This window comes from Oncorhynchus mykiss, chromosome 10 (genome assembly GCF_057628025.1).
Source record: "Oncorhynchus mykiss isolate SJ-2025 chromosome 10, ASM5762802v1, whole genome shotgun sequence".
Lineage (NCBI taxonomy): Eukaryota > Metazoa > Chordata > Actinopteri > Salmoniformes > Salmonidae > Oncorhynchus > Oncorhynchus mykiss.
The window spans coordinates 12,748,075-12,774,228 of NC_143031.1; the positions used below are offsets into that span (position 1 = coordinate 12,748,075).

The 26,154-nt window shown below is 41.3% G+C and overlaps 2 protein-coding genes across 3 annotated transcripts in view; one reads left to right on the forward strand and one right to left on the reverse strand.

The window, feature by feature from the left end:
• The window catches only part of LOC110533358 (septin-8-A), a 48,961-nt gene extending 23,962 nt beyond the window's left edge, over positions 1 to 24,999 (forward strand). Inside the window, exons 5-10 of one of the 2 annotated variants that reach the window (XM_021617477.3) lie at positions 7,015 to 7,176; positions 8,368 to 8,464; positions 12,741 to 12,909; positions 13,949 to 14,081; positions 15,893 to 16,062; positions 18,005 to 20,000. In XM_021617477.3, coding sequence (XP_021473152.1) covers positions 7,015 to 7,176; positions 8,368 to 8,464; positions 12,741 to 12,909; positions 13,949 to 14,081; positions 15,893 to 16,062; positions 18,005 to 18,008 — 735 coding nt within the window. In that variant the 3' untranslated portion in view covers positions 18,009 to 20,000. Of the gene's footprint in view, positions 1 to 7,014; positions 7,177 to 8,367; positions 8,465 to 12,740; positions 12,910 to 13,948; positions 14,082 to 15,892; positions 16,063 to 18,004; positions 20,001 to 22,763 lie in introns of those variants that run through there. The other variant, XM_021617476.3, reaches the window with a different exon arrangement.
• LOC110533359 (cyclin-I-like) lies at positions 20,891 to 25,157 on the reverse strand. Its single transcript, XM_090188980.1, has 4 exons — positions 24,996 to 25,157; positions 24,697 to 24,837; positions 22,746 to 22,980; positions 20,891 to 21,615 (listed from the first exon to the last, which is right to left on the reverse strand). Exons 1-3 carry the CDS (start codon positions 25,137 to 25,139, stop codon positions 22,960 to 22,962), a joined length of 306 nt encoding a protein of 101 aa, XP_090045106.1. The 5' UTR covers positions 25,140 to 25,157; the 3' UTR covers positions 20,891 to 21,615; positions 22,746 to 22,959.
• Between the last annotated feature and the right edge of the window lie 997 nt (positions 25,158 to 26,154).

The following is a 26,154-nucleotide window of genomic DNA, read 5'->3' on the forward strand; positions in this document are numbered from 1 at the left end:
ACTGATTTGGTCAAGACCTTTTTTTAAGTCTTATTGCAAAAATGGATGCAAGTATCTTTCCATCATTGTTCATTAATATGATTGGTCTCCAATTTTCTAACATCATAGGATCTTTGTTTGGTGTTGGTATTACAGAAAGAGGCCTTGTGTCATAGAAGCAGGCAGGAACCATAAAATCAATTTCCTCCTTAAAAATATGAAATATAAATTCAACAATGTCCTCCTGAAAATATTTATAGATTTTACTAAAGGCCATGATTCCCCGGAGATTTGTTCGCTTAACTTGCTGATTAATTTATTTATATTAATGAAATAAAAAATGCATTACAAGACTTTTGGAAGTCTTCATCTATTCATTTTGCATAGTCTTTGACAGAGTCTAGAAAGGCAGATATGTCACTAGTAGGACAGGTGAAAAGATGACCATAGAATTCTGAAACATATTTTGAAATATCTTTGGGGTTTTCATTTTCTTTGCCTTCTATATTAAGCTTATGAATAGAGGTAAATTCAGATATTATTTTTTTCTTCACCTTCCTCCAACCATCTCCTTCTTGATCTTACAAATGTCCCTTTTGCTCTCTCTTCATACATTCGGTCAATTTCTAGTTGTAAAGAAAATAACTGACCAAGGTCCTCCAAAGAGATTAGAGAAAGTATTTCAAACATAAACTTATCTTAAGTTCAGCAATTTCTTTACCTCTCTTCATGGCTGTTTGTCTTATTTCATACTTCATTAATTCCAAGTATTTCCCATGAGACTTAAATAGATGGGCTTTCCTCCAATTGTCTTGTATAATACCTTTGGCATCCATCTTGATATGATCATCTTTCAACAGTCTACTATTGAGTTTCCAATAGCTTTCGATTCGCTTTAACTTCAGATCCATGAATATTTAAAGATAAGAATGTAACTTTATGATCAGTACAAATTGATGGTTCAATGGATACCTTGACTACAGTGTTATCTAATGAATTATAAATCAACCAGAAGTCAATTGTTGACTGTCTGGACATGTCCTTGTTACTCCAATTGAAGTCCTATTTATCAGGATATTTAGAGGGTGGTATGTGTTCGTCACTGTTTTCCAACCGGGTAGGACACATTTTGTATAAAGTTGTTTCGTATGCTAGCTAGTTTTCAACATTGGAGAAAATATGGAGGAAAAATTGAATTCCGTTTTGCCAGAAGCGTACTTTATACACAACATCGAATCAATTAAGGCATTATAACCCCTCTCCTTGAACACTCTATTAAAGAAAATATACATTTTGCTGTGTCTAGCTACAGGCTATGGTACAAGTTTAGTGTATTAAGTGTGGTATGACAGTCTGCGATTTATTGAAAGTGGAGAAATGGATGGTAATAGTAGTTCTCTGAAGTCAATAATCGAGGATCAGGTTCGTGTTCTGAACTCTCAAGGAATTGCCGCCGTTTTCACTGGTCAAAGTGAGAAGGATGAGAAAATTGCCAAGGGTGAATACACGACTGTCTTCCAGGACTCCTGAAACTTTTGTTGGCTCAGGGCAATGGTCCACTTCAAACGTTATTGATCCGCGAGCGTCTCATTGGAATGGGTGTCGATGAGGTTCAATGGTGAGTTATTTGTGTGGAACTAAAATGTGTTGAGCATCTTTTTGGCTAAGTTAACTAAAACTGTCTTATCGATATCGGGGGAGAGAGGAGGGGTGATGGAGGTGCAGCTATGTGGTGAGAGCAGGAGAAGGGGATGTGGTTGCAGCTATGTGGGTTGGGGTGGGAGACATGCCGTGTGTTTTTATTACCATGTGGTGTATGGTAATTATTTGACTTGTAAAACTACTGTCTCATGTGTGAAACCTGCTAATTCTTTGATCAGTTGTGTTTCTGTGCATTTTAGTATGGACCAATAATGTTGGACCTTCTCTTAAAATAACCCTCCTTCTAAATGAACACACAGGTCACGCGTGTGTAGTACCTTCAACATAGTACCTTCAACATGACAATGTTGTCATTAAACAAATATTATTTAGTCTTTTTGACAACTAATGCATATTGTCTTGTTTGTATCCCATTTCCTATAAGGGGGTAAGGCACAGGGGAAGGAGCTTGCTTTTCGGGAGTGGTGGAGAATGGTTGGCGAGCTGCGGTCACTCCTACCAATTCCTGTATTGTGTTTCTAAGGCTACAAGGAATAGCATAATGAAGCAGCTGGGCATGCACCAATGTGTTGAGGGTGGTGAACACTGGGCATGCAGCAATGTGTTGGGGGTGGTGAACACTGGGCATGCACCAATGTGTTGAGGGTGGTGAACACTGGGCATGCACCAATGTGTTGGGGGTGGTGAACACTGGGCATGCACCAATGTGTTGAAGGTGGTGAACACTGGGCATGCAGCAATGTGTTGGGGGTGGTGAACACTGGGCATGCAGCAATGTGTTGGGGGTGTTGAAAAGTCCTGACAGGGACAACATCAGACAGGCAGTGGTGAAAGAAGGTGTCATCTGACCCTGTAGAGATGTTTTCATGGTTGCTCACAAGAGGTGGAGTCAAAGGGGCCTGAAACCCCAAGGACTGTCATACGGTCCTGTTTTTCAGCATTTCCTTGGAGAACTCCAGTGCATCCAGCAGGAGTAGAGGGCAGGCTGGAAAACAGGCTTTTCAACATGTACCACTCAGAGATACCAGAGCACATAAAACTGTGCATCATCGCTGCCTTGGAAGATGAGTCATTTAATCTCAGAGTTGTGATGGCTACTTCTGCACTGGGAATGGGGCTAGACTTTAAGGGTGTCCATCATGTGGTTAACTATGGACCACTTCAAGATCTTGAGTCCTACATGCAGGCGTATGGCAGAGCGGGGAGGGACGACACAACATAACATTTGTTGTACCATGGAAGACCGCTTGTTGGCGTTTCAGATAAGATGAGACTGTATGTGTAAAGCAGTACCAGCTGCTTGCGGGGGAAACTGTTACAGCTCTTTGGGGTCACGCAACCAATATCCCCAAACATGACTGCTGTGACAATTGTGCTAACTGCAAGGACGTACAGCATGTGAGGGCAATTCAAGTCCTTTGGAGAGGCATACAGGACAACAATTCCAACCTAGACATAGGCTGGTCAGTGGAGCATAGGCAATACCTGAGAGAGAAATGACATGACCTTGCACTTGAGATGGCACACACAGATGTTCATGGGAGTGTCTCTGTTTATTGCACATCAGCCAATGAGGGTAACCCTGACAAAATCATTGACAACAGTCTGAGCACAATTCCCTTACTTTTCCGAAAATCCACTCTGTCTATCATCACTGATGTTTTTGGTGATGAACACCTTGAGTGAATATTATTATGACGACTATTCAGTGTTGGGACAGCTTGGGGCTTTTGCAAACATGACTGACATGAGTCCTTTTAGATGCTATGTTGAAAAATACTGTAGGTATTGTCTCGTCTGCTTAAAAGACTTACGGGATGTAGTCGGATATTATTGTTGTGGAAACAGGCCCTTTTGCCATTGAGCTGTATGGAATAGTAGAATGTATGCCACACACACACACACACACACACACACACACACACACACACACACACACACACACATACACACTACACACTACACACTACACACTACATTTTATAATTTAGCTTAATGATTTGTTCTAATAGTCATTTTCAGTTGGGCCCTATCTAAAGTATAGAGAGGGTCAAGGTGTAACCTGTCACCCATAGTTATGACTTCAATAAATAATCCAGATTTGGAAACATCAATGCTCAGATGATTGTATGACTTTATTGTAAATTAACTTGTTACTTATTTCATCCAAAAAAAGGTAAATGCAACTTTCAAAGTAGAAAAAGTGTGGGCTATCCGGTGTTGGCCCTTTGGAAAAGGCTAGGCTATAGCAGTTGTTACTGCTCTGACACGTTTTACACATCACAGCCCGTAAAACCTATTCCTATATACAGTTTTTCAGACAGGAACAACAGGAAGAAAGTTAACTGTACATAAGATGTGTAATTACTTTTATTACCATCATTAAAATTAAAATAAAAAGGTACATAGAATATTTTCAGTTTAAAGTAATTACACAAATAAATGCAACAAAGAATGTAACGTTATTAAAGTAAATACACATTTTGTGCATCTACATTGTCATTGGTGACAGTACTACGTGTTTCCTCTCTTCTCCACTTCTGTGGAATATAACATGATGTCCATTCTAGGGTCTCAGCACTACAGCTGAAATCAACTGTCAATGTCTGTGCCTCTGTCTGCGATCCAAACAAGCAAGTGGTTTATTCTTCTCTCGGTTTAAGTTGGGTTTGTGGTAGCTGATCCAAAACACTATATGGTTGATATCCTCAGATCTACTTGAGATTGAGAGCTTTCCAGACTCTGGCTAAAGCTCAGTCTTTATCAAATCGCTGCATGAGGTCTGTCTGCTCTCTGACGGTCCTGCTGACTTTTTATGTCAAACTGGACATGGGATGATGTTGGATGAGGTCTTTTGTGAGGCGCACATGGTTTTAGCAGTTCTTGCATCAAATACTTTGGTATTGCTCTAGGCTGATTTACTTGTATTTGTGGTGAGGTCTTCCAACCTCACCTGCACACTGTTTCTATCCATTTTTATCTGCACTGTTTTGTCTTTCACGTTTTCTGTGGTAAAACAATACAAATACAGAGGTACTGTAGTTGTGACCTTACATAAAGGGAAAATAAGGTTATCATATCTGAAATGGTCGTCATGCTTTATGCAACACATTTTCTATAATTAACTTTATTGCTGCATGTCCTACAAGGTGAGCTCCATTTCGAGTCTCATAGCAAAGGGTCTGAATACTTATGTCAATAAGGTATTTCTGTTTTTTTTAAAAATGTTTTTATGCATTTGCTAACATTTCTAAAAACCTGTTCTCGCTTTGTCATTATACACGTATAGATAAACATTTTATTTCAGACATTTTAGAATAAGGCTGTAGAAAAAGGCTAACTTAACAAAATGTAGAAAAAGTCTAGGGGTCTGAATACTTTCTGAATCCACTGTATAGAGGTTTGGAACCACCAAGACTCAGAGCTGGCCAAACTGAGAAATCGGGGGAGAAGGGCCTTGATCGGGGAGGTGACCAAGAAGCCGATGTGGAGATGGGAGAACCTTCCAGAAGGGCAACCATCTCTGCAGCACTCCACCAACCAGGCATTTATGGTAGAGTGGCTGGACGGAAGCCACTCCTCAGTAAAATGCACATGACAACCCACTTGGCGGTTGCCAACAGGCACCTGAAGGACTCTCAGACCATGAGAAACAAGATTCTCTGGTCTGATGAAATTAAGATTGAACTCCTTTGCATCAAGTGTCACATCTGGAGGAAACCTGGCACCATCCCTACGGTGAAGCGTGGGTGGCAGCATCATGCTGTGGGGATGTTTTTCAGAGGCAGGGACTGGGAGACTAGTCAGGATAGATGAATGGAGCAATGTAGAGAGATCTGCTCCAGAGCGCTCAGGACCTCAGACTGGGGCGAAGGTTCACCTTCCAACAGGACAACGACCCTATGCACACAGCCAAGACAATGCAGGAGTAGCTTCGGGACAAGTCTCAATGTCCTTCGGTGGCCCAGCCAGAGCCTGGACTTGAACCCGATCTAACATCTCTGGAGAGTCCTGAAAATAGCTGTGCTGTGACGCTCCCCCTCCAACCTGACAGAGCTTGAGAGGATCTGCAGAGAAGAATGGGAGAAACTCCCCAAATACAGGTGTTCCAAGCTTGTAGCGTCATACCCAAGAAGACTCGGCTGTAATTGCTGCCAAAGATGCTTCAACAAAGTACTGAGTAAAGGGTCTGAATACTTATGTAAATGTGATATATTTTTATTTATTATTTTAATACGTTTGCTAAAATGTCTAAACCTGTTTTTGCTTTATCATTATGGGGTATTGTGTGTAGATTGTATATTTTTAGTCCATTTTAGGATAAGGCTGTAACCTAAACAAAATGTGTAAAACGTTCAGGGGGTCTGAATACTTTCCGAATGCACTGTATACTGTATAAATAACATTTTGCTTTTTTAAACAGTATTGAAAATCATACGGTCTGTATTTTTAAATACCCCTGTATAAATCTGGATATCGCCCAAGTCTAGGCCAATACCTCAGCCAACAGCATGGCAGCTTACCTCAGCCAACAGCATGGCAGCTTACCTCAGCCAACAGCATGGCTCTATCGCTCTCTGAGCTGTCACTAATCAGCCTTTTCACAGGGGACACAGGGCAGACTAAAAATCAGCCTATATGTCTATGATGTAAAGCAGACAGGCAATGGGGTTTAACTTCTACTTCCATAAAGACTATTGAGGCAGAACGTTGACAGGTTCCCAGCACTGAGGGACCAACACCTAAATATAGTATTGTAAGGTGGTCTGGTTTAGGGATGAGATGAGCCTCTGCTGTTTTACCTCAATAGACTTTGTGTAAAGGACGGAGGCATCTATGCAAAACAACCATGACATCTGTTTTGTAGCAAAATTATGCTGAATGGTTACATCGAATAAGGCCTCCTTTTTGACCCTAACAAATTGTCTCTCATCACCTCCTGGCTATAGGACGTCAGTGACTTTAATCTAGGATAATTATCTACATCGTCCCAGTACTCTGAGGAGCCAAAGCAATACTGTCATATGAATGTGTTTATTTTCCCATCTGTTTTAGTGCTGGGATGGGACCTCGGTCAGTTTTGTTTTCTTAATTGCTGTTTGTTTTATTGTTCTGTGTGGGTTTGACTGAGATCAACCCGTCGTGGTTTGCTTATGGCGACATTCAGTACTTCAAGTATTTGTTGATGATACTCTGACAAGTTCAGATTCTCTGATATGCATTGAGCTTTAATTTTAAGATACAATCGCCATGAAACCTTTGTTAAATCATAGCAGAATTTCTAAAGATGTACAATTTGTAGAAAAACCTAAAAAGCAAACCAGATGGAGTTTATCCTAATGGCCAGAATGCTCTCCTTTCTCTCCTTTTTAGGTGAATATAATCCCCATCATCGCTAAAGCCGATACAATCTCCAAGAGCGAGCTCCATAAATTCAAGATTAAAATCATGAGTGAGCTGGTGAGCAACGGAGTCCAGATCTATCAGTTCCCCACAGATGACCACGCAGTCACAGAGATCAACTCCTCCATGAATGTGAGTCACTCACTCACTCACTGTTTTTCCTTCACTATAGGTGGTTTTAATATATGGTTTTATGGTTTTAATAGCTGCACATAGTTTCCTCCCTTTGAAACTTCCTCTGTGTACCGCATTGATATAGAATTGGTAGAGCAGCAAATCAGTTGATCTGGTCTGTCTGGCCTGTCTAGTGTCTACGGGACCCACCCTATAGATCTGTGTTCAGGCTAGATGGCCTCATTACCTGGGCTCTAGACAGTTTTGGCTTACCACTTCATTCTTGAGGTTGCTTTGATTAACGTGTTTTTCTCATGATGTAGGATCTCACTGGCCAGAGTAATTCTGGGAGAAATAGAGAACCATGTTATTAATCAGGCCAACAAGACATGCCTCTAAATACAGCTGGCCAGATGTTAAACACAGCCCACGTCAACACTGTTTTGGCCTAGAGTTATTCTTGTGTTGTCTATGGCAACGTTGTTACAACCAAAGTTTTATTCTAAATTAAACATTCATATTTTCTCTCCTGTTGTCTTTTTCCTCTCCTCCATGGCTGTCTGTCTAAGCAGTTACACCTGCTAGTAAACATGGCCATCTTGCCTCCCGAGTGGCGCAGTGGTCTAAGGCACTGCATCGCAGTGTTAGCTGTGCCACTAGAGATCCTGGTTTGAGTCCAGGCTCTGTCACAACCGGCCGCGACCAGGAGACCCATGGGGCGGCGCACAATTTGGCCCAGCGTCGTCCTGGGGAGTGTTTGGCCGGCAGGGATGTTCCTGTCCCATCGCACACTAGCGACTCCTGTGGTGGGCCGGGCGCAATGCACGCTGACACGTTTGCCAGGTGTACGGTGTTTCCTCCCACACATTAGTGCAGCTGGCTTCTGGGTAAAGTGGGCGTTGTGTCAAGAAGTAGTGCAGCTTGGCTGGGTTGTGTTTCGAAGGACGCACGGCTCTCGACCTTCGCCTCTCCCGATTCCGTACAGGAGTTGTAGCGATGGGACAGGACTGTAACTACCAATTGGATACCACGAAATTGGGGAGAAAAAGGGGTAAAAAATTTCAAACATGGCCATCTGTCTAAGCAGTTAGACCTGCCTAATAAATATGTTGACTAAGCTGTAAGGAAGGAGTGTAACCTGTGTGAGAGACAGATTGTTGTTTGGAAGCAGCTTTTGGTCAGAGCTGTTGACCTTTTGAACTCCTTCAGGCTCATCTCCCCTTCGCTGTGGTGGGGAGCGTCGAGGAGGTTAAAGTGGGAAACAAAACGGTGAGGGCCAGGCAGTACCCCTGGGGAGTAGTACAAGGTGAGTATCTCTCCTCTTTCTGTACCTCTTGGCTCCTCTTTCCATTTCAGGAGAAAACTGCTGCTCAGACAGATTCCCTAGTGTGTTGGGGAAATGGCATAGGCCGATGAATGCACTATTGGTAGTATTACTACAGGGACACTGCTACAATACATTGTTTGCTTTGTTTATAGACCTTCAGCTGTGGTTGACAGGGACTCTAAACGTTATAATTAGATTATGTCACAGAGCACTGCTGGTAGAATATTTTAACCCAGCTGGGAGTTTTCAGATTCAGAATGGTCTCTCCATTATCCTGTGCCCGTTGTTTCCATTCCCCAATCCTCCCAGGACAGTGGTTTCGTTTTATTTATAAACCCGGTCTCGTAGGAGAGCATTCCAATCAGTCGTTCCATGACGCCCGCCAACTGATTGTTAAAAAATTGTTTCTGTAGTTAGAATCAAGTAAGATTGGCATTCCTATAAACATTATTTTGTTGAAATGTAGTTTTATATCAGAGAAATTAGGCTAATTGAATGCACCCATATAATATTCAATAAATATAGTACAAAACATCTGATTTGGACTCAACTGTTTCCTACCAATGAATAAGACATTAGGAATCCATTTTTTGTCAAAAGCCACCCACGTACCCCCCACACCCCATGCCCATCCCACCTCAACAACCAGTACACAGTATCAGTTCTCTGTTTGACAAGTATGAAGCTGCAGCTTGGAGTATTGCTTCTCCTTACTATGTAATGTATTCCCTGTGAATCTGGTGATGTATCCCCCCCACTGAAATTAGTAATTAAAATCACTTGCATTATTTACAATAAAGTAGTGTGAAAGTAGCAGGTTTTGACCACTAGATGCCAGTGTTCCTGCTATACCTGCTACGCTCGTTTATCTATTTTGCTTGTCTCTTGTGTTTTATTAAATAAATCACAATTTTCTTTGCAACTTTGGGTAGAAAACCAATAGATTTGGATCATGATGAAAATAAATGGTGTGGTCATCCTCAATTCAAGCCAGTCCTCCATGAAAGTAATTCCGTATGTCCTCCTTTCACGCTTAAACTGTGTCCAAGAAACGGCCCCTTTTGTGTGTGGTTTATTCCCTTCAAAAAAGTTATTGATTAGCTACTGTTAGGCCATTCCTGGAAAACAAGCAAACCATTAGGCTACAGCAGTTCTAATGGTTTACATGTTATGATCTTCAATGGTAAAAGTCCCCCACAGACACACACACACACACACACACACACACACACACACACACACACACACACACACACACACACACACACACACACACTGTTTAGTGTTTCGCAATGGTATTGGGTTAAATGATAAATGTCACTATTCACCAAACATATAGAGCTATTTCCTGATCATTTTATTGAAAAACTCAAGACCATGTAATCAATTATTTTAAGGTTGTCACAACATTTTAGTTCCTAGCCTATTTCTCCATCAAAGTGTTGAGCTTGTAGGAAAAGTCTTCATATGACAATTGCATAGGGATAGCCATCTCAGAGAGCGGCCACTTGTTGGATTATTCAAGTAGAGTTGAGTTGAGTTGGGTTGAAGCATCAGGTTGCTATTAGGACAAACTGAATTGCTTTCATGGATGACTGGCTTGAATTGTAACCCTAACCCTTTTCTACAAGTTGAAAAGGAAATGTTGTCATCTATTTAATAAACACGAGTGTGGCGGTATTGCAGGACAGCGGCATCTAGTGATTAAAACCTGGTTCTTTCAAATGATCGTAAAACTTCAATTAAACGCTGAGGCTCAAATAGCCGCCTACAGTATCCCTTTAAATAGCCATGCAACGGCACACATTTCAGAAAATAAAAGCCTGTTTCAAATAAACGCAGTCTAAATTAAGTGTTTATGAAGTTACCATGAATTGTTTATGAGGTGTAATGGTTACTGAATTATTTAATGTAATAAATAATAATAATGACAAAAATATTATGGCTATCATCCGTTGGTTTTTATCGCCAGTAAGAACTGGTCCTTGCTATCCGGGATCCTTGGGACATCCTTACCCCCATTTTGAAGTTGAAAATGTAAATGGTTAGGTAAGAGTTAAGGTTAGGTTTAGGGTAAGGCCATGGGGTTAGGGTTTAGGGTAGGGATGTCAGTAAGAAAAAGCTAGCCATTGGTTGCTAACAGCAAGCACAAAAACAGTCAACAGCTTTGGGAGTACAGACCCCCAGAAAGTGTTAGTTCGCCCTCTAGTGGCGAAAGAAAGATCACCGAACATGCACAGTCAGAGGAGAATAATTATTCTGTCAAGGAACATTTTTTATTATTCTGAAATGGAGGCATGCTAATACAAAAGAAACGTGACAATGTGTAAAGAAGACATTGATTAAAATGCTGGAAGTGAATGCTGGAATTGAACAGTTAACTATGCAAATGAGCAAAATATGTGTGCATTAAGGAAATAGACGCCAAGCTGAAATAGAAGCCTGTCTCTAAGCGCCTGTTGTGTTCAGTGATTTAGGCAACGCCGGGGCTATTCATTTAAGTTTTACGGTACTTTATGATAAATAATGCAAGCGACTTCAATTATTAATTCCCTGACCAGGGGAAAAGAACATCACCAGATTCACAGGGAATACATTACATAGTATGGAGATGCAATACTCCAAGCCACTGCTTCATTATACTTGTCAAACATGGAGAACTGATACTGTATACTGGTTGTAGGTGTGGGATTGGTGTGGAGGGTCTGGTCCGTGGGTGGCTTTTGACTCCCCCCAAAAATGTGATTTTAATTGCTAATTTCAGTGGGGGGGGATACATCACCAGATTCACAGGGAATACATTACATATTAAGGAGAAGCAATACTCCAAGCCGCAGCTTCATACTTGTCAAACAGAGAACTGATACTGTGTACTGGTTGTTGAGGTGGGATTGGCATGGGGTGTGGGGGGTACGTGGGTGGCTTTTGACAAAAAATGGAATCCTAATGTCTTACTCATTGGTATAAAGAAGTTTGGTCCAATTTGGATGTTGGTACTATATTTATTGAATATTTTCTGAATCCTATAAATTCAAATGGCCAATTCAGGAGCAATCAATTAACTTAAATTTTCAAATAATATTTGAACAAAATAATGTTTCACGAATGCTAATCGTATATGAGATAGTGGGTGTCGAAATCATGTTATGTTGTGTTTACTTGATTGAATCTCCATCGCTAAGATAGTCAGTTTTAGTCCGAGCCCCCTACCCCATAGGAAAACTGTTTTGATTGTTTTCCTAAGTCATTTGTGGGTTATTATAACCCAGAAACAGAGAAAGTCTTTACAAAAACAAAAATGACTTTTGAGGGCTTTTACTAATCTCACCCCAGGATCTCACTGCTGTTTTTTGTGACGCCCAGACGACTATGACAGATAGCAGACTTTCTGGTATTTCTTCCCTCCCAGCTATTTCTGTACTGTGTGTGTGTGTAATGTGTGAATCCCCTGCCCTGGTGGCTCAGGGTTTCTGGGGGCTTTGGGCAGGGGTCATCACCTCAGATCTCAGCGGGGAGAGTTTACCAGAGAGGTTGTTAGATGCCAGATGTCATCAACCATTTTTCCTCCTCAAATTCTTCAAAGTGGAGTTCATTTGTTTGTGTGTCATTTCTCCCTCAAACAGTATTTTCACAGTCTCTGTTTACTGAAGGATGTTTTACCCTCACGGTGTAGTGGCTATCATGTGGAATGTAATCATGTTCTGTGCGAAATGCCTCTCTAATTGGCACTATTTTTAGCAATATCCTTACATCCAGCACAGCGCTCACAGCTGGGGTTGATATTTAGTTCCACTATATCCTACAGTATACCACTGTAGCCCATGTGCTCCCTCTGGTCTTCTCCAGGGCAAATTCTTCCCCACTTATGTCAGTCAGAAAGCAGGAAATGCTTCCTGTCCCAGTCCACACAATGGGATGCATGAGAGAGCTTTTTCTCAGAGAGTTAGTGGAACATAAACATCCAGAAGTGTAATAATTAATGTACACGACCCTCTAGCTCAAGGGGGGGGGGGCAAATTACGGCCCGCCGGGCACTTCAATCCGGCCCGCGAGACATTAATAAAAACAAATATATTTTTGTCTCCCTTTTTGTCTCCCCAATTTCGTGGTATCCAATTGGTAGTTAGTCTTGTCTTATCGCTGCAACTCCCGTACAGATTTGGGAGAGGCGAAGGTCAAGAGCCATGTGTCCCCCGAAAGACATTAGTAACATAGGCTCATTGACATTGTATTGTATCTGTGCTGTCCCGTCCAGTGGAGAACGAGAGCCACTGTGACTTTGTGAAGCTGCGTGAGATGCTGATCAGGGTGAACATGGAGGATCTGAGAGAGCAGACCCACGCCAGACACTACGAGCTCTACCGACGCTGCAAACTGGAGGAGATGGGATTCACAGATACAGACCCCGACTGTCAGCCGTTCAGGTGAGGCAGCAAGGCTGAGAACAGAACACACAAACAAAAATCAAATCAAATTTTATTGGTCACATACACATGGTTAGCAGATGTTAATGCAAGTGTAGCAAAATGCTTGTGCTTCTAGTTCTGACAGTGCAGTAATATTTAACAATTCACCAACAACTATCTAATGCACACACATCTAAAGGGGTAAATGAGAATATGTACATATAAGTATATGGATGAGCGATGTCTGAGCGGCATAGGCAAGGTGCAATAGATGGTCTAAAATACAGAATATACATGTGATGTAAGATATGTAAACATTATTAAAGTGTCATTATTTAAAGTGGCATTGTTTAAAGTAACTAGTGATCCATTTATTAAAGTGTCCAGTGATCGGGTCTCAATGTAGGCAGCAGCCTCTCTGAGATAGTGATTCATGTTTAGCAGTCTGATGGCCTTGAAATTGAAAAACAGATTCTATTTCTCAGTCCCAGCTTTGATGCATCTGTACTGACCTCGCCTTCTGGATGGTAAGTGTGAACAGGCAGTGGCTCGGGTGGTTGTCGATGATCTTTTTGGCCTTCCTGTGGCATCAGGTGCTGTAGGTGTCATGGAGGGCAGGTAGTTTGCCCCCGGTGATGGTGTGTAGACCTCACCACCCTCTGGAGAGCCTTGTGGTTGAGGGCGGTGCAGTTGCCGTACCAAGCGGTGATACAGATACCAAGCGGTGATACAGGTTGCTCTCGATTGTGCATCTGTAAAAGTTTGTCAGGGTTTTGGGTGACAAGTCAAATTTCTTCAGCCTCCTGAGGTTGAAGAGGCGCTGTTGCGCCTTCTTCACCACACTTTTTGTGTGGGTGGACCATTTCAATTTGTCTGTGAAATTAACAATCAAGCTAGTCATATGTTACTGGGGAAGTGGACCAATTAATCTCAGAGTTCAGCATGTAAAGATGCTCTTTCTGTGAGTGATTTAAAACCCTGTGTTCGTCAGAGGTGTACTGTAGTTAGGCTCAGATGTAGTAATCCATTTCTCTTTCTCTCTCTTCCCTGTCCACAGTCTCCAGGAGACCTATGAGGCCAAGAGGAAAGAGTTCATGGGAGACCTGCAGAAGAAAGAGGAGGAGATGCGACAGATGTTTGTCAACAAAGTGAAGGAGACTGAGGCAGAGCTGAAAGAGAAGGAGAGAGAGGTGAGAGTGTGGCTGCTGGCTGGGAATGGGGGATTGTGGGTGGGGGGGGTGAAATATTTCAGTAAATGGGTTTGCTGTCTTATTGAGGATTCAGTTCCATATACTGTAAATATGTCAGTGGTCTGCATACAGGTAACTGCCAAAAATAATGGGAATGTTATTTTGGCAGTAAATGAGGGATACAACAAATATTGAAAGCAGTTGTGCGGTTCCTGAGTTAAGTAATTAACATACCATCATGCTTAGGGTCATGTATAAAAATGCTGGGCAGGCCATTATTTTGGTCATCATGGCTATGCCCCCATCCACAGGGCATGAATGTCACTGAATGGTTTGATGAGCATGAAAACGATGTAAACCATATGGCATGGACATCACAGTCACCAGATCTCAAACCAATTGAACACTTATGGGAGATACTGGAGGGACGCCTGAGACAGCGGCAGCTGAGACCACCAACATCAAAAACACAAAATGATGGAATTTATTGTGTAAGAATCCCTCCAATAGAGTTCCAGACACTTGTAGAATGTATGGAAGATACATTGAAGCTGTTATGGCTTGTGGTGGCCAAATGTCCCATTAAGAGACTTTATGTTGGTGTTTCCTTTATTTTGGCAGCATGTAGATAAGGTGAGCTTGACATTGAAACCTACAGTGCCTTCAGAAAGTATTTACACCTCTTGACTTTTTCCACGTTTTGTTGTGTTACAGCCTGAATTTTAAGTTTATTAAATTGAGATTTGGTGTCACTGATCTACACACAATAGCCCATAACGTCAAAGTGGAATTGTGTTTTTAGAAATGTTTATAAATTAATAAAAAATGAAAAGCTGAAATGTCTTGCTTAACAAGTCACATAAGTAGCTTGGACTCACTATTAGGGGCAGCAGGTAGCCTAGTGGTTAGAGCATTGGGCCAGTAACCGAAAGGTTGCTGGATCAAATCCCCGAGATGTCAAGGTAAAGTTCTGTCGCTCTGCCCCTGAACAAGGCAGCTACTGTTCCCCAGAGGGCCGTCATTGTAAATAGAAATTTGTTCTTAACTGACTTGCCTAGTTAAATAAAGGTTTAAAAAAAGGACAAGGGAGTTTTTTTGATGATTAAAAGAAATGGAAAAGGGCTAATCACAGGAAAAATCCTAGAGGAAAACCTGGTTCAGTCTGCTTTCCACCAGACACCGGGAGACACATTCACCTTTCAGCAGGACAATAACCTAAAACACAAGGCCAAATATACACTGGAGTTGCTTACCAAGATGTCATTGAATGTTCCTGAGTGGCCTAGTTAGTTTTGACTTAAATCGTCTTGAAAATCTATGGCAAGACTTGAAAATGGTTTTCTAGCAATGATCAACAACCAACTTGACCGAGCATGAATACTTTTTTAAAGAATTATGGGTAAATACAATCCAGTGGTGCAAAGCTCTTAAAGATGTACAGCTGTAATTGCAGCCAAATGTGATTTTAACATGTCTTGACTCAGGAGGTTGAATATGTATCTGATCAAGATATGAGTGTTTAATTTTCTGTTAATAAAAAATAAAGTAAAACATTTTCTGCCACTTTGACATTAGAGTATTTTGTGTAGATCGTTGATTAAAAAAAGTAAATTAAATCCATTTTAATCACACTTTGTAACACAGGAAAATGTGGAAAAAGTCAAGGGGTGTGAATACTTTCTGAAGGCACTGTACATACAGTAAAATGTAACAGGGCATGTTTATACCTGTGCAGAACTTTCAATATGTGATTGGATTGTGGATCAAGTTTTAGCTCTTGGCCTGATAGCATCTCTTTCTGCCGCTATCAGTTACACAACAAGTTTGAGCAGCTGAAGCACATGCACCAGGAGGAGAAGAGGAAGGTGGAGGAGAAGAGGCGAGACCTGGAGGAGGAAATTAACACCTTCAACCGCAGGAAAGTGGCAGCTGAGACATTGTCCTTAGCCCAGCCACTCAAGAAGGACAAGGACAAAAAAAAGTAAGTGCTTTCCATTCATCTCTTTTCATCTCCCTCTCTCTCCCTATATTCCTCCCAAACCTCAACCTCTCTTACGTTAGGTTTAGCTTTCACACCCTTTTTCCCCAAGAGGAGCAAATTGAGATCGCAGGGAGTAGTGGATTGACTTAAACTATGTGAGAAGCAGAAGCTGTAAAGAGCTGGCTGAGTCCGTGTCCTGATCATATGTGGTATTCTTCTCTGCTCCCCCTAAGTTCCATACCAAGGTGCAGTGTTTATTGTATACTGAAATAGAGTTATGTGAATATGAGCAGACATGGAAAATACCTAAACTTTGCAGCTCCTGGTTGGAGAGGCAGGTTCTCTGTGAGGCAACATCTAGTAGTGGATAATACACTGTGGTGTACCTAATAAACTGAGTACTGAGTTTATATACAAGTATGTGGACTTCCTTTCAAATTAATGGATTATGCTATGTCAGCCACACCAGTTGCTGACAGCTGTATAGAATCTAGCACACAGCCATAGCTAAACATTGGCAGTAGAATGGCCTGTACTGAAGAGCTCAGTGACTTTCAACTTGGCACTGTCATAGGAGGCCACCTTTCCAACAAGTCAGTTTGTCAAATTTCTGGCCTGCTAGAGATGCACCGGTCATTTGTAAGGGCTGTTATTGTGAAGTGGAAACTTCTAGGAGGAACAGCGGCTCAGACGCGAGGTGGTAGGCCACACAAGCTCACAGAACAGGACCGCTGTTCTCGGTTGCAACACTGACTACCGAGTTCCAAACTGCCGCTGGAAGCAACATCAGCACAAGAACTGTTTGTTGGGAGCTTTGTGAGCAGTCGCACGCACACAAGCCTAAGTAACACAATGCTCAATGTCAAGCATTGGCTAGAGTGGTGTAAAGCTCACCGCAATTGGACTCTAGAGCAGTGGAAACGCGTTCTCTGGAGTGATGAATCACGCTACCCGCCCCAATGCATAGTGCCAACTGTACAGTTTGGTGGAGGGGGAATAATGGTCTGGGGCTGTTGACCATGGTTCGGGCTAGGCCCCTTAGTTCCAGTAAAGGGAAATCTTAACGCTTCAGCATACAATGACATTCTAGATGATTCTGTTCGGGGAAGGCCTTTTCCTGTTTCAGCATCACAATGCCCCAGTGCACAAAGCGAGGTCCATACAGAAGTGGTTTGTCGAGATTGGTGTAGAAGAACTTGGCTGGCCTGCACAGAGCCCTGACCTCAACCCCATCGAACACCTTTGGGATGAATTGGAACGCCAACTGTGAGCCAGGACTAATCGCCCAACATCCGTGCCCGACCTCACTAATGCTCTTGTGGCTGAATGGAAGCAAATCCCCACATCTAGGGGAAAACCTTCCCAGAACAGTGGAGGCTGTTATGGCAGCAAATGGCAGACCAACTCCATATTAATGCCCAAGATTTTGGAATGAGATGTTCGACAAGCAGGTGTCTGCATACTTTGGGCCATGTAGTGTATGTGCAATGGCAGTTATATTAGTGAAACAGTTGATCCATTTTGGGTTTAGTCTGACAGATTCTGTACTTCCAGAGGTAGTGCTTGGATTTTTTTAACTACATTATTGTAGGCCAAAGGAATGTTTTAGTTGAGAAACCCCGTTTTTATGTTAGAACTTTACATTTACAGTGCCATAAAGGGTTTTTCTTCACAATGGGTTTGAAGGGCTCCCTCCCTTGACAGCTCTGAGAATTGCCACTCTTTCATTTATTCTGCTGTACTGAAGCTATGATTCTCTGAGGGACAATCCACTTATTTTCTCTATTCTTTCATTTCACTTTCATTATACTTTACCTTCATGAAGTCAGACATTTTTCTGAAAGAATGTGAATGTGGTATGCATTTTCACTGCATGATTTCACTGCAGTGTTTTCATTCACTTTATTTTGTCATTGTCATTTCCTTTGTAATTTTCTTTCAGTTAATATACGGGCCCAAGCCAACCATGGATTTGTCTTCCATCGTCATAGCGACGTCAACGTTTATTTTCTATACATTCCTTCATGACAATGTACACATGGACCAAAGATGCTGATGGGACAGGATATGAAGAGATTGAGCGAGAGAGCTGACTCGCTGAAAGGGGCCATTCCCTTCTAGGATCATTCATGTTATGATTTGTCTTTCTTTCTTTTTTAAATACATTTTGTTCGGTTTTTCTTTTTCTTGTTTGAGACTTACTGATCTGTTTTGCTCACCATCACAGAAGGCACAACAAATCATGGACTTTCAACATGCAATGCTTTTTGGTACTGACATGTATTACCTTGTTCTCCCATGTTGTCAGTTAATGTAATGTTAATAGCTAAGCATTTACTGGTAGTGTAGGTGGACTCAACTCACCACCAGCCATACACCAGTGTTCCTCTATCTGACGTTAGACAGTGGCCATACACCAGTGTTCCTCTATCTGACGTTAGACAGTGGCCATACACCAGTGTTCCTCTATCTGACGTTAGACAGTGGCCATACACCAGTGTTCCTCTATCTGACGTTAGACAGTGGCCATACACCAGTGTTCCTCTATCTGACGTTAGACAGTAGCCATACACCAGTGTTCCTCTATCTGACGTTAGACAGTGGCCATACACCAGTGTTCCTCTATCTGACGTTAGACAGTGGCCATACACCAATGTTCCTCTATCTGACGTTAGACAGTGGCCATACACCAGTGTTCCTCTATCTGACGTTAGACAGTGGCCATACACCAGTGTTCCTCTATCTGACGTTAGACAGTGGCCATACACCAGTGTTCCTCTATCTGACATTAGACAGTGGCCATACACCAGTGTTCCTCTATCTGACGTTAGACAGTGGCCATACACCAGTGTTCCTCTATCTGACGTTAGACAGTGGCCATACACCAGTGTTCCTCTATCTGACGTTAGACAGTGGCCATACACCAGTGTTCCTCTATCTGACGTTAGACAGTGGCCATACACCAGTGTTCCTCTATCTGACGTTAGACAGTGGCCATACACCAGTGTTCCTCTATCTGACGTTAGACAGTGGCCATACACCAGTGTTCCTCTATCTGACGTTAGACAGTGGCCATACACCAGTGTTCCTCTATCTGACGTTAGACAGTGGCCATACACCAGTGTTCCTCTATCTGACGTTAGACAGTGGCCATACACCAGTGTTCCTCTATCTGACGTTAGACAGTGGCCATACACCAGTGTTCCTCTATCTGACGTTAGACAGTGGCCATACACCAGTGTTCCTCTATCTGACGTTAGACAGTAGCCATACACCAGTGTTCCTCTATCTGACGTTAGACAGTGGCCATACACCAGTGTTCCTCTATCTGACGTTAGACAGTGGCCATACACCAGTGTTCCTCTATCTGACGTTAGACAGTGGCCATACACCAGTGTTCCTCTATCTGACGTTAGACAGTGGCCATACACCAGTGTTCCTCTATCTGACGTTAGACAGTGGCCATACACCAGTGTTCCTCTATCTGACGTTAGACAGTGGCCATACACCTTATAGTGTGGGGGTCTGAATTCTGTGCCAAACTAGACCAGACCGTAGTCATGAATAGTAGTAACAAAACTGATATAAGTACAATACCTGTATATTTATATTTTTGCAAACACGTATATGTAGGTACCATCGAGTAAACTAGTCCTAAAATATACAATAAATACTGGTGCTGTTTTATATTCATCCAGAAACATGTATGTGAATATTCTGAGCTTACGTGGCTTTATTAAAATGTATATGATGAAGCACATAATGCTGTATGTTTGTGATGTACCATAAGCCATTGATGTGAGAAGTCAGTTTACACTACCCATATGCAAAGCAGCGTCTAATAGAGGCCACGACTTGCAGTAGAAATGTTTACATCGAAAGGCTAGAAGAAAGATGTACTCACTTTTTATTGGAAATAAATGCAAGCCCTCGCCTTGGATGTGTCCCTATCCCATGATTTATTTGATTAAGAGAACTAGTGTGTAGTTCGAGAGAGACGACAGCTGTTATTTTTGCATACCTGCTCAATACCCCCTTTGAGAAGTTGTTCAGTAGGTAAGTTTAGGCCAATAGAAATGGAGAGCTCATGGTATCCATGCAGTAAGGAGTAGCCCTCTGGTTTTAACCTTTCCTTTTGGGAAATGGGCCATGACCAATGGTTGAAAGAGGATGTTACTCTGTGCTCTACCCCACCACATGCTGACCTCTGCAGTGGGTTAGCCCTCAGCTGCTGGGTGAGGTTCGTGCTGTGCCTGTGTCATCCAGACAGTTACAGCTCACTGATGACCCTGTCGTACTCCTCCCAGCTAACCTCAAAGCACTTCCCTATTGAAGGGTTCTTTTAACTACTTCATTTGAAAAATATTATTTGTTAGGCCTTTATGAGCAAATGTCAATTTCAACCGAAGGCTTTTGTTGGCATAACTCCATGTCATTTGCTTTAAGCTACTGCCTTTTCAAATCACAAGTTGCATTATGATGGGATGAAAGATGTGCTTTGTACGTGTCTTATTGGATTTGGGAGGGGGAACATTTATTTACTGGATTGTAAGAGGTTTGAGCAGGAATTCTATTTTCTCCTGAGGGCAAATTCAAAAATATGATTATAAAACCCAACCCAAAGTAGAACAGAGCTCTGTCATCCATTTACCAACATGACCAATTGAAATGGCAGACTATATTGCGTAATCATGTGTATGGAATTCAGTTATTTTGCCAGTTTGGAAAAGGTGGAAAGGGATGATGGCTTATGGATAATTATCATTAACAAGTGTGATCATGAAATGTAATGTTTCTCTGCTATAGCTTCATTCTGGGGACAAAAGAGTAACATAGCTGATTTATCAGAAACGACCGAAGAGATCGTCACACAATTTGGAAAACCGTAACATCAATGACAATGTATTAGACAGCATTACAATACTCCACTGTATCCCAAACCGAAGTTCCATGCTAGTGGTAAATAAAGAAGCACGTGTTATAACACTACCTCACATTGCTTCTGAGATGTGACCACCTTTAAATGAATAATAAAACGTCTTTGCAGCACATTGTCACTTGTAAATAAAGCATTTTGTAAAATTAGTTAGTGAATAACTTGGAGGTCAACAGAACAAACATGTTTTAGAACAAGGAAGTAAAAACTAAAAATATTGTATATAAAAAGCTCTAAATAGGTAAGGAAGAGGCAGTTCCACGTTCATGATAAAGTATTCTATGTCCTCAATCGCAAAATATAAACACAAACCCCCACACATGCACTCAGACCTGTTCATCAGTCCAACAGGATATTGGCTCACATTCTGGTGGGCCTCATGGGGGACCCCGCTGACCTCCAGAACCAACACGTCATTGTATAGGCACCCAAAACCATCGTAGAACTTGTGTCTCCTGGTCTGCCTGAGTCCCAGTCTCCCTGCAGGCCCCCTCATCATCCTGGTGCTGCTTGGTCATGTTAAAATATGTACACTTCTGTGGCTAGCAGGGAGAACTCCAGGCTGGTGAGGTACTGTATTATTTGTCAACCATCTCCTTGCAGTGGATGCTCTGAATCTGGCGCAGAAAAACAAACATCACAAGAGATTTTGTCAAATGAAAACACATGATAGATGTAGTTAATTGTGTGTGGGGGTTCCATGTTTTAAACTCAACTGTAAAAAATAAAATATATTGATAGACATACAGTATGGTATGAACCAACCAGGAACATAGACAGACCTGTCTTATTGATAAAGTGAGAACAAAGGTGTTATTGTGAACTGAATATATACACACACACAGTACCACTCAAAGGTTTGGACACACCTACTCATTCAAGGGTTTTTCTTTATTTTTACTATATTATACATTGTAGAATAATAGTGAAGACATCAAAACTATGAAATAACACAGTAACCAAGAAAGTGTTAAACAAATAAAAGAAACAAGCATTTATTTGGTCTGCAATCTGAGGCTGGTAACTAATGAACTGATCCTCTGTAGCAGAGGTAACTCTGGGTCTTTCCTGTGGCGGTCCTCATGAGAGCCAGTTTCATCATAGCAGAGGTAACTCTGGGTCTTTCCTGTGGCGGTCCTCATGAGAGCCAGTTTCATCACAGCAGAGGTAACTCTGGGTCTTTCCTGTGGCGGTCCTCATGAGAGCCAGTTTCATCACAGTGCTTGATGGTTTTTGCGACTGTACTTGAAACAACATTTTCCAGATTGACTGACCTGCATGTCTTAATGTAATGATGGACTGTCGTTTCTCTTTGCTTATTGGAGCTGTTCTTGTCATAATATGGAGTTGGTCTTTTACCAAATATGGCTATCTTCTGTATACCACCTCTACCTTGTCACAACAACTGATTGTCTCAAACACATTAAGGAAAGAAATTCCAGATATTAACTTTTAATAAGGCCTTCCCGGTGACTACCTCATGAAGCTGGTTGAGAGAATGCCAAGAGTGTACACAGCTGTTATCAAGGCAACGGGTGGCTACTTTGAAGAATCTCAAATATATTTTGATTTGTTTAACACCTTCTTGGTTACTGTGTTATTTCATAGTATTGATGTCTTCACTATTATTCTACAATGTAGAAAATAGTAAAAATAAATAAAAACACTGGAATGAGTAGGTGTGGCCGAAACATTTGACTGTGTGAGGGGTGGCGATAGCGGCAAAGAGAGGCGTTGCGTGTCTTACCTATGTTTTCCTCAGCAGATCGGCGAAGACGGAGAACCAGTCTGGGGTGAGTCTCTCCAACTCCAAGGTAATGATGGCCAAGGCCAGTGTGGAGCCTTTGAAATGCGACAGCTGGTGGCAGGCCATACAGTGCTGCACATGCCTGGTCCACAATGCCACCTGGAAGCAAGGCCTCTTCTGAGTCTCAGGACCCATGGTAGGAAGGTGGGGATGTCTAGAGATCAACGGCATTGAACTGCAATCATACAGAAAAATGGAGACCAAAATTCCTACATATCCACCCACCGTTTAATTCATTCAATCATCACCAATTCATATCGATCATGGACAATTTTCCACTTCTTCCCTTTACCAGCCATTCCCATATAACATTGCAATCTTAATAACCCCCCCCCAATGTGTTACGGTGGAAAGTATGTGCCAATATCCCTATAGATAGTACCCATTGTGATTTGAAAGACAATGGAGACATGACTACACCAAATCACATTTTATTGGTTGCATACACTTTATTTAAGTTCAATGCAAGGTACATTTTCAGGGGAATGTAATTGTGAAATACTTATTGTTGGAAAGTATTTATTTGAAAAGTATTAAGAGGAAATTTATTTGTATTTTACTAGAATTTTTTTTATGTATCATGTTTCTTTTTTTAAATTCTACAACACTTTTTGTATTTTGTAATAATATTACCTATTGTGAGCTAGGACAATATGGAATAGTTCTTATGGATTACACTATAATCTACACACAACTAACTGGTGTTCATCAACCTCTGAAATATTTTAGTATTCAGCGCAATGTTATGTTGTTATAATTTGAGGACATTTTTCCTTTGGCCCTGGTTTGAAACAACACTAAACACTAATTCACACAGACAGAATTCTATTCCAGAGTGTTTTGGCCAATGGTTGTGGTTTGTGAAGATAACATTGCAGAGACGTCTTACATTAAAACAAAGAAAGATTTAAGATGGAAATAACTATTACTAAAGGATTAAATATGTCTGGTAGTGCAATTAGTATTTAATGCTTATTTGACTTCCAGTTTGTAGAGTGTAGTATAAAGTATGGATCTTTCCAAGAAGTCAAACTCCAGTGTTCCAAATCTGAAAATATGCAGCATGGAATTTAACTAGACTAAATGTGCATACCTGACCGCATGGTACTATTCCAGTTCATCTAGGCCAGTGGTATTCGAAGTCTGGATTGTGACCCCAGGGGGAACTGCAGTGGGGTTGCCAAAATTATGATATACATTTTTTTGGAACAAAAAAATGAAGAGTACAGATTATTGTATGGGACAATATACAAATGTTTTTGAGAAAGATAATTAGAAAAATGCTATTTCATTTAGTAAATATATTTATTGGTTTCTTTTCATTTTGATAAGAGATGAAAATGTAATGAATTAAAGGTTATTGGTTGATGTAAAAATCGGAATATACCGATTTAAGGTCGTGCCATTAGATTTGGGGTGGGTTTGCAAGTAATTCTTATAGAAAAAAAATGAGGTCCCTAGAAATTCTGGCTGAAAAAAAAATGGGGTTCCCGCTGAACATTTTTGAATAACACTGATCTAGGTTATGCGTTTTGTTAAGATTGTACTTGGGAGTGGGTTAGACAAATTCTATATCAAATGGCTCTCCCTTTGTTAGCAACCAGGGTTCTACTTTACAGTCAGATAAGTGCCTTGGCCTGATCTATGATCTACAGAGCACTCAATCCCCATGTTTTAGACGACAGCTTTCCAATGGTGTCAAGTGTGGACAGAGACATATCACAGGGGGGCACAAGTCAAATCAATGCACAATTTATAGGACCAATTCTCCAAGGGGGGGGAGAAGTTAACAATGGACATCTTTGACGAGATGAAGTGTGTGTGTCCCTTGTGCTTTTCTACTGCTGTGTGAGCCCTTCAAAGCAGCGAGGACGTTTTAACGGCTACTTACCATGCAAAGGAAGTCGATTGGTGTCGTGGCGTACAGGTCCCAGTTCAGCTCATCTAGTATAAAACTCTCCATGCAAAGAATCTCAGCTATTGAAAAGTTGCATCCGCTCTGCACAACAAGGTCCTTGACTGACCCAATCACCTGCTTCAACAGACAGCAACAAGGAAGCCAATAAATGTATTGTATTAAACAAACATTGTGTTGTTTTTTGATCGATTATAAGAAAGAATACACTTGTTCTGTGTTTACTGTTAAATTATGTTTTGATGTTAAATTTACAAGAGATTAAAAAATCCCACCTCATCCTCCTTGTAGATTCTAATCTTAAAGACTGGCACTTTACGTTGCTTCTTGAAAGCTCCTGGGTTCTTCAACGTGACCTTGGTGCTGGCCAGGCTTCTCCACCACCTGAGAGGGACACACTGTTTAGTGTTACAGGCCATGACATTTACAATGAGATTATGATATGCGTCACAGAGTTGCTAAACACAATTGAAGATTTCAAAAAAATCATAGGCTACATTGAACATCCACGTCATAAATACTTTGTAACAAAACCCTGTCTGAAATGTATTAGGTTACAGTGTCCAATCAAAAATAGCACTAGTATTTGTTTTCTTCCTCGCAAAAGGTTAAACTTGTCACTTGTCCCACGCTAGAATTTCAAATTTGGATAGAGTGAATACACAATTCTAAACACCTGATTTCTGAACAGAATATACCCACTGAATGGATTGTGGATAAGGTCCGAAGTGATTTGTCAACAGTGTAGCTACAAGCTCATAAAGCGCTCCATTGATGGATTGAATACAGGAAATCAAGAAATACGCGTTATATTTTTGTAAACAATGCACGCCATTTTCTGCTTTTTTTTGCGCGCGGTGTACAAAAACATTGCACATTTTAAAGTAATGTAATCTAAGTTCTGCGCAAAGCTACTTTGGTTTATTATGCACAAAACAGAACACACAACATGGGTGGGATAGTGAGCAGCTGGTCGCAGCTACAGCCAATTATTGCATGCTGAGCTCTTCCTACCTATTTCTTCAATCAATCAGTCTTCCTACCTCTTTCGTTCGAAATGCAGGTATGTTATTCTTTGACAACAGGCGTATTTATGTTCAAGTTTTAATCTTCCATGTTTACCATAACAAAATGATTAAATCAAACAAGATGGAATGTTGTCAGTAAAATATTGCAGGATAGCTCACACTTAATTCCATGCAGTCTTATACTGACAAACACACAAAAAAACAGCATAAACACGGGAAAAAAATAAATATAAATAAAGCCACCACAATAAGAGAACCCAAATCCAGCCCCTATGCCTAACTTTTCGTCATGCCAGGGGTCAAAGATACGAGAACAGTCATAAAACGTCGAACCTCCACCGAAAATGGACCTACAAAATCTACTGTAATAAGTATCAAATAATATATTATTTGAGCTACTTTTTGT

Bases quoted from the DNA above. Each gene is read 5' to 3' on its own strand.
- LOC110533359 (XM_090188980.1), bottom strand. From the start codon at position 25,139: ATGGCCTGTAACACTAAACAGTGTGTCCCTCTCAGGTGGTGGAGAAGC. The intron at 24,838-24,995 runs GTGGGATTTTTT...CTGTTGAAGCAG, and splicing joins GAATCTACAAGGAGGATGAG to GTGATTGGGTCAGTCAAGGA. The intron at 22,981-24,696 runs GTAAGTAGCCGT...GTATGATTGCAG, and splicing joins CAATCGACTTCCTTTGCATG to TTCAATGCCGTTGATCTCTA.